Consider the following 9,207-nt stretch of genomic DNA (forward strand, 5'->3'; position numbering starts at 1 on the left):
TATCTCATCGTCATCAGCATTTTCTGTCCCAGATAGACAAAGGACGGCTGTCATTCAGTGGTGGGGCCCACTAGTATTCGTGTCTCCAAATAGCCACGTGACGGTGATGGCAGCAATTCTCCTGATAGCGACACTTCTCCATTATCCCACGAGGTAAAGGTGCCCGCAACGATGCATCTATACCTCCTTTCATCCGTCTCTCTCTTTTTGTTCCATCCATCCATCGCTGTTCCCTTCATCGCTCTCCTCTCTTCCCTCCTCGAAATGGTTCTTCTACTCTACCCCTTCCTTCTCCTTCTATTTACCGTCAATTGCCACGGAGGCAATTCCGATCTCGACTGTCCTTTCTTAGAAGGCAGCAGCAGCGGCGCCGGCTATCTTGTCGTCAAAGAGTCCAACGCGACGAACGTGAGTTCGCCCCTGCTTCCGCCTCCGACTCGCCGATCGTGGACTCAGGACGACTCGGACACGATCCTCGAACTCGCCAGGCGTCGAGAGACGGTGGACTGGTTGAAGGGCTTGAGGAGGAGGATCCACGAGAATCCGGAGCTCGCCTATGAGGAGGTCGAGACGAGCCGTCTGATCAGGGATGAACTCGATCGGATGGACGTGAATTACCGGTTCCCAATGGCAGAGACAGGGCTCAAGGCTTCGATTGGCACTGGTGGGCCGCCTTTCGTCGCCATAAGAGCCGATATGGATGCTCTACCGATTCAGGTGTGTTGAAAATCCCCCTGTCCATTCATTACTTTCAGTAAACGGAAGAGAAAAAAAACAGAGACTAAATTGCCCCTGGACTGCGTACTGGAGTGCTTCTTTAGACTATAAGATCTTTAATTTAGGTCGCGTTTGGATGCACTATTGGATTGGAATAATTATTTATATGAAGCGGCGATCGCCATGTTGAGGGCTGAATCTCCTAATTGTGATTATGTTAGGTTCTAGTTGGGATAAAAAGGAGTGTAATCTCAATTTGACGACGGTTTCCTCTGTAGTCATCTAATTACCGCCATTTAGGGGTCGTTTGGATGTGCAGAAGTCAGCTTGCTGGAAGTAGTTTTCCGTAGTTCATCATCCAAATCAAGATTTTAAAAGTAGTGTTATTACCTTATAATGACTGTTGGGTGTTGTGCTTATGTGATGCTAACGCCATTCTGGAATATGAAAAATGAAGAAATGGAAAAAAAAAAAAAGGACGATCTGGGCCTATGGGAAAATAACTGGTTGTGTTTTTACCAAAAAAGGATGAGTCCTGCTGTTGTTTAACAGGTGTTTTCACATTACAAGATGCCATGTGGGTTGTGGATCGATCGTACGGTTATAATGGGAATTATGTTTTTTTTTTTTTCCTCCTCCTTTCTTTTTTAAAATTCGGTCAAAATGCTGTTTTATGGTGTGTTGGAATTAGGTTCCCATCCCTTCAGGGAGCGTGCGGTCCTCACAGACGACAACTCAGTGATTGGTTGCATATGGTGGTAGAGCCCCTCTCAGTTCGTGAAGCTTGTTGTTGACCCTTTTAAAGGAAATTCCCCTATTCACGAATTAGGAGTGTATTCACTAGACAACAACCAAATGTTGAATTTTTGTCTCTAGGCCCTGAAATTTTCCCCAATGAACAAGCTCTGGGAAGGAAACCTGAACTTGTCTCTAAACAGGACCTTGATTTGAACCTAAAATACTTGCATTAAAGATGGAAGTATGACTAAGGTATGACTCTCGTGAGATGTTGGTTGCAGGAAGCTGTTGAATGGGAGCACAAAAGCAAAATTCCTGGTAAGATGCATGCATGTGGGCATGATGCTCATGTAGCAATGCTTATAGGAGCCGCTAAGATATTGAAGACCCGCGAGCATATTCTAAAGGTTTGTACTACAATTCACTTCCCATTATTTCATGAAGTTACTGTGAAAAGAAAGGAAAAGGAAAAAGATAAATGCTTATGCTTTCTTATCAGGAAAGGTGGTATCCGTTTCTGCTTGTCTTCGCTAGCTGCTGTGCATGTATTTGGTCAATGTCTTCATTTTGAAACTTTAGCCTTTGAAGCCATTGATGCCTTGATGTAGGACAAGTAAAAAGGACAATCTTATGGACCACCAAAATTAAAGGAAATCAGGTGGTAGGGGCCGAGATGAAAAGGAAAAAAGAAAAAGAAAAAGAGATAAGGCACACTATAGCTTCGGCCATAACTTGTGACTGGTTATCAGAATCACAGGTGTAATTTGTCGTTGGGAAGCTATTGACAAGTCCTATGTCCTGGCTAATGCTGTGGGCTATTGGCACACGAATGGTTTTGCAAAATTCAATTGTTTTAGAGGTTAGCTTTGAGTTTGAAGTCGAAACGTGCTATTTTTAGTTGGTTACTATATATATATATATATATTTCTATTTCTTAGTTGTTTTAAGGTTCGAAGAGTTTTGTAAATGAAAAACAATGAGCTATTGTAGTTGAGCTAATACTGAAAATTCTGTCTGAAGCGGGCTTCCTCCACTCCACACATCCTTCCAAAACCAAGTTCACCCACCATCTCCAAGGGAGAAGGAACCCCCTCTTTAAACTTAGGAGCTCCCCCTGTAACCACTTTCTACAGACTTTACGCCCTATATTGAGAAGAGTCCCTAACCCATTACCCTCCTTCCTAAATGCTTATGCTTTCTTATTGTACTTGTATTCAAAGAGATGAATCAATAATAGTATCTCAAGCTGCTATAGAGTGTTATGGATAGTACGAGTAGAGAACCAAATTATGTAACAGAATACGGGCAGTTCAGTATCAAACCCATTTATTATATCAAGAAACAAGAAACCATAATACATTAGCACATGATGGGCTGGAGTGCTAAAAAATCCTCAAATTCAACTTACATTTGAGTTTTTTATTCTTCATACTGTACGTAGCCTCCAAATGAATGGGCATTTTAAATGGATGAACTCAGGGGTAATGACTTTTTCCCAATCTTCTAGATTCTTCCCTTGATAGTTACCAGGAAGGAAAATAACAGAAGGAAAATAACAGAAGGAAAACTGAATTGACCAAGTCATGGGTAATCTCAGGAAGAAACATTTGAAATGAGAAAGCTTTAAATGAGCTGCTTTGTTTTGGCTATAGAAGTGCATGGAACATAATGGCAAAACACAACAAATTGGTCATATATGGGTACAGGCTGATGTCTTGATGTGAGTTGGCACAACAGATGGATAGAGTGGATGTCACACAGAGCTCAGTGGACCCACAGAGCTCTATAAATGGGCCACAGAAGTATAAAAGCTCACAAAAAGAAGAAAACCATGGAAAAGGTGAAACATTCATGTTTTCATATTTTACCCCTCTTTCTGCCTAAAAGATATGAATGCTACTTGATAAAGGAACTTGGTACCTTTCATTAAAAGAACAGATAGGTTAGAGAACATCTAATTAGAAACAGTGGTGAATAGGCATCAGGATTATCCCACTTACCCACAACTAGATCTGTGTACTTTTGGATCAGATCATTTCGGTGTGCACAGTGCACATGAAAATTTCAAGCCTTTGTTGGCAATATTATAAGATTGGCACCAAGTTTTTAAATTCTTTCTACCTTGTGTGATGTTTGTACATTTAGGCATGAAAGCATTTTCTGTGCTTCTAATGGTCTTTATTTTTATTTTTGTAAACTGTTTATGTATAACGAATTTCTGTTGTTTTCATTTTGCTACACAATAACAATTTTCATGTCACCTTGCATCCTTAGCATCTGAGACGTTCCTGTTTTTCTTTCTTCCGTCTTTATGCCTCATGATTGAGAATTAGAGCAGGAAATATCATAAATTTCCAAATAAAGATATATGACTTTCGTGACCTTCTCCTATGAAAAGCCATGGAGGCCATCTTTATCACAATGGTTGGAGAGCTGCAGAAGTAGTGGGGAGTTGGATTAAAGGGCAGTTCCTACTGGTTAACTGAATGCTGATTGGCAGGATGGGGGTGCCAAGAAACATTTCATCTCTACAATTTCTTAACTTTTGCCTTTCCCTTGTCCTCTCCCTGCTACTTAGGTGAAGTGCAAAGAGGCATGTATCTCAAACACGGTGAGTGCAGCTAAAATGGTCTCAATCAGGCTGTGGCATGCTCTGCTTTATTGACGGGACCACAAATGAACTGTGCTCTAATCAAGGGAACCCACTTCACTGCAATGTTCATTCCTTAGGTGTCTACTCTTTTAGAGGTTTCTTAGGTGTACGCCAGAGTTTGAGGATGAGATTTACCAAGGCATTCCATAGAATGATCAGAACCTGAGTTCTCCAAGACCCATGCTGTTGAGTGTCCAGGTTCTTTATTTATTTATTTTTATTTTTTTTAAAAATAAATCTGTAAGCACCCTATCACATGAATTCACTGAATCTTGGCATCTGAAACTTACTCTCATAGAAGCTGTGTTGATCAGTTGCTAACCCTCGTATTCTTGTCCCATACATGCCTAAAAGGATATAACCATGAGCTAGAGGTTGGTTACCGAATTAGACATCAAGCCAAAAAAGGGGGTCCAGAAAATAACTGTCTCCTTAACTTCCAAACATCTTCCTCCAACTTTCCATGCACTCAATCCCCCCCTTTCTAATTCACTAGCCTTGGAAATTTGTCTAGTCAGCGCATGTTTATATACATAGAAAAGGTCCTAATGGAAGAAATCAAGCTGTTTTTATGTATTTTCTAAGGATCAAATTGCTGACATACTGACAAAGAGTTAACTTGTTACTTTCATGAATATCTATCCAAGCTTTTGACGCAATAGTGGCACTACTAATCTCGTAAGGAAGTGTTAGAGAAATAATCTGCCACTTCTCTTATCAATTCCTAGGTTGCGAATAGGGATCTTGTATGATTCTGGTCTGGTAAGATTCAAAAGGCAGTTTTCCTTTTCGTTGGGGAATGATGGTTACTGGGCTAATATTTTTGCTAAAAATACTATGTCTAAGTTGAACTGGATCAAGTAGTCTTGAATCCGAGTCGACTTGGACGAGTTGTATCTTAAAACCGTGAGGTGTGATGTTGCTTGTCAACATATAGATCTGTATTGATAACTATCGCTTGGCATATAGTCATACTTCAAATGCTGTCAATGTCTGTGTGGCGCTTTCCTGAATTAAACTGAAAAATCCTTTTGCATCTTATCTTGTACTACACTGGATAGATGATGATAACAAGTATCAGGTTGGCATGTGAGAATTAAGAGTAGGCACTGTACTGTACGAGAGTTCAACAAGAATCCCAATAATCCATCTTGGATTTCTGGTTTTGGTCGGATGGCACATCTAAATCTGTGCTTAACAGATATCATTGAGCATTTTACTTGAACATACTCTCTATCTGCATTTCTCCAAAAGTCGAAACACATCCTTGATCCTAGAACACGACGGTCTACCTGTAGCATATATGCAAAGAAAAATATCATATTTTTTCTAGCAAGAGTTGCCTGTTTCTGACTTCTGACGCTCGTTGTTATGGCAGGGAACTGTTATACTTCTTTTTCAGCCAGCAGAGGAAGCTGGGGTAGGTGCTCAGAGAATGATTGAAGATGGTGCTCTGGAGAATGTAGAGGCTATATTCGCTGTTCATGTATCACATGAACATCCTACTTCATTCATCGGGTCTAGGCCTGGTCCCTTGCTCGCTGGATGTGGCTTCTTCCAAGCGGTGATAAGTGGAAAAGAGGGCCGTGCTGGGAATCCACACCATTCTGTTGACCCTATTTTGGCTGCTTCTGCTGCAGTAATCAGTTTACAGAACATCGTGTCTCGTGAAGCAAATCCAATGGACTCACAGGTGCTTCTTTCATAAATATCCCTCTTGCTTATTATGTTGGAAGTTCTCCTTTAGGAGTGTATTATATGATGCTTGATCGGTATATGTTTTTTGTTTGACTCAGCGATGTTACACAAGGGACCCACCTTTTGGCAGCCTAAGCTGTTGATCCATTTCCATTATGTCTATTTCTCAAGGGCATGCATGTCATTATAGTTCCATTTGAGTTGGAGCATGAGAGAGACGTGTCTGCTCTTGAGAAATCGACTACGTTTGTGAAACTGGGATGGTCACTCTAAACTGCCGTCATTACAGTGACCCATTCAGCCTAATTAATTCCTAATAATTTAAATGTCACACTAGTGCCTTTGAATGCTTGTGATTCATCTGTGCATGGCTTATGTTGATATCTGCTTGCCAGGAAAAATCCTTTTTTGTGCACAAATTGAATTTCGAAGGTTACAAGGCATATAATTCGTGAATGAGGTTCACCCCACTATTACCTAAATTTCCACCCCCCAACGTTTCCCACTCCAAATTGTGCAATCTGGGTTATGGGTCATTTGCAATCTGGATCGCTATTTTTACCTATCCTAAGTTCTATACTCCTAGTGTAGATTAAATTGTAATGTAAATCTATATTGAGAACGTAGGGTTCTATACTTCTATTTATGCAATAGCATGCATATGTATAATATTATGCATGATATTCATCACTTACATATAAATTACAAGATTAATTCATATACAAAAATATATATTATATAATTTTGTATGTGTTGGAGTGAACTGCGCGATCTACCACTAGCGCATGACACACTGTAGTGCACTGCATACCCATTCCTGTATTGGAGTGACCTATTGTGCATCTAAGCTTTGGACCCATTCTTGTGGCTAAATTTGGATAAGCTTTTGAGTTCATCATCTTAGTCTTCCTCATAGCAAGCATTGGCATTTCAATACACTATTGAATTGAATTGCAATAATTGATTGAATAAAGTGGAAATGAGCAAAAGTGTAATGGAAAAGGTGGGTTATGAAAGTATCTGAGTCACAATTATGTTACTTTCAAGTTGGAATTGTAAAGGAAAGTAACTACAATTAGGAGTGGTAATGGGCCTGGCTAGGGTCATGAAAGTCCCCTTAACCATGGCCCTGGCCCTATAGGGCTGGGTTGGGCCAAAGCCAGCTTTGTCGTGCATGCATGCTTGTGTTTGGGTGTGTGCACGTGCTGTGTGTGGGATCCTCGGATCTGACGAGTGTCTTTAAACTATACATATACATGGAATGTGAACTGCTAACAAGCGTCTTTAGTTGTCCAACCTTTCTGTATAAGGGTGGTCCACTCGATACTAAATCGGGCCATTCATCATTGGTCTGGGCCCAGCCAGATCCAGGCACTGGGCTTAACTTTCAAGCTTGCACACGGCCATTGGTCAAAGTCTAGGGCCCCCAGGCCCTGACCCAACAGGTCTGGTCGTCTGGGTCAGGCTGGAGCTGCCCAGCCCATTGCTACCTCTTAACTGCAGTTTAAGGGCCACTTCCTCGGCATTAACATAAAGGAAGATAATTACAATTTGGTCATTGCGTCACTGTTGAACTATTCATTGTAATTCAATTTTAAAGTGCTTTCAAACACATCTGTAACTGTACAATCACTAAATCCCTTTAGCTTGAAGCTCAACACAAGTGTTTCATTTGTATGCCATATTTTGTAAGCTATGTCAGTGTAAATAAAATACTTTCTCGATAGGATATCATGCAAACTGGTTTTATATCAATATTGCTGTTTTTGTTTCTCACCTGCCATTCATCCATTTCAGGTCGTTTCAGTGGCTTCATTTAATGGAGGCGATAATCTAGACATGATTCCCGAATCCGTTGTCATTGGAGGCACCTTCCGGGCTTTCTCCAACGCAAGCTTCTACCAACTTCTGCAACGGATAGAGGAGGTTTGTAGCAGAATGCAATGTTAAGATTTGTTTGGCTGGAGTTGGCTCCCATGGAACCCAATAGGATTGCCACCAACCTTCTTGTCAGATGTGATATGATAATACAAATCAAAAAAGATTTGAAAAGGGTTCTTTTTTAATGCATCTCCGGCAACTACCGCCCAGGACTTGCTTGAGAAACCAAAGGGCTGTTTTTTAGATTCAAACTTCTTTGGGTAAAAATCCAATGTTGGGATTCTACCCCAATGTAAACAAGCTATATGCATTAACCATGATATCCTTTTGGTGCTAATAATCTTTCGCTTGTGCTTCTATTAACAGGTCATTGTAGAACAAGCCAGTGTGTACAGATGCACAGCGACCGTTAATTTCTTTGAGAAGGAGCATCATATATACCCACCCACAGTGAACGACGAGGAGATGTATGAGCATGTGAAGAAGGTGGCTGTTGATTTGGTGGGCCCTGAGAACTTCAGGGTGGTGCCTCCAATGATGGGTGCTGAAGACTTCTCCTTCTATTCGGAGGTTGTTCCTGCAGCCTTCTTTTACATTGGTGTGAGGAACGAGGAGTTGGGGTCAATTCACACTGGCCATTCTCCTTATTTCATGATCGATGAAGACGTTCTTCCAACAGGGGCTGCCGTTCATGCTGCAATAGCTGAAAGATACCTCAATGAGATTGGATGAGATCCACATTCCATGACTCAGGAAAAAAAATGATAGTCCTATGAGGAGACTAGGAAGGTGGTTAGGAAGGTGGTGGGGATGGTCGTCTATGTTCGCTGAAGTATGGTGGTGAAAACAGTGTTAGAAGTTATTGGGGATTCCTCCATGCCCATGTGTAAGCAAGGACGGTTAAAAGGAAGAGAAATGACCATCGCCCCCATTAAAGGAGAATGGTGTAACGATGTATATTGCATTCTTATTTGTATGGTACTTGATGAAGCAATTGAAGTTCGCCATTGTTCTGTTTTGTTTAAAGCTCCTGTAATTTTCAACAACCTTTTTTTAAAAAAAAAATAAATTGTGCCCGTGCATATTTGGAATTGAGATGTCAATGCAATGGCTTTGCTTGTAAATGTCGCGAGCATGGATGGCCAGCAATGGTGCATGCAAAGCATTGTTGATAGTTAGGTCTCACAATGACCTGGCTAGCCCATTGGGATTTTGGGTCTATCCTGCCAAATTGCCGTGTTCTGCACCTGGGAACTTTTTTTATAATGTCATTCATGATGGGGCATTATCTAATGAACGATCCAGATCTTTTTAAAAGTAGTTAGGCGGGCTGTGGGTAGGGCGTGCATGAGTCGGGTTTGGACCTGTTTGTTATGGGATCAACCGACTAGAATTTATGATGCAGGCTGGGCTTGGAGACTCTTTGGCCTCGCCTGGCCTGGCCCGTACATTGACAGCTGGGACTTGTTGGATCACCCGCATGCTATCCATAATGATGAAAGAGACATATCAAGGGGTTG

General features: G+C 41.3%; 1 protein-coding gene across 1 annotated transcript; it reads left to right on the forward strand.

The window, feature by feature from the left end:
• Nucleotides 1-156: 156 nt before the first annotated feature.
• On the forward strand, nucleotides 157-8,705 carry LOC131242553 (IAA-amino acid hydrolase ILR1-like 6). Its single transcript, XM_058241273.1, has 5 exons — nucleotides 157-717; nucleotides 1,737-1,862; nucleotides 5,487-5,801; nucleotides 7,604-7,732; nucleotides 8,054-8,705. Exons 1-5 carry the CDS (start codon nucleotides 172-174, stop codon nucleotides 8,417-8,419), a joined length of 1,482 nt encoding a protein of 493 aa, XP_058097256.1. The 5' UTR covers nucleotides 157-171; the 3' UTR covers nucleotides 8,420-8,705.
• Nucleotides 8,706-9,207: the final 502 nt, after the last annotated feature.

Source organism: Magnolia sinica, chromosome 4 (assembly GCF_029962835.1).
Source record: "Magnolia sinica isolate HGM2019 chromosome 4, MsV1, whole genome shotgun sequence".
Classification (NCBI taxonomy): Eukaryota; Viridiplantae; Streptophyta; class Magnoliopsida; order Magnoliales; family Magnoliaceae; genus Magnolia; species Magnolia sinica.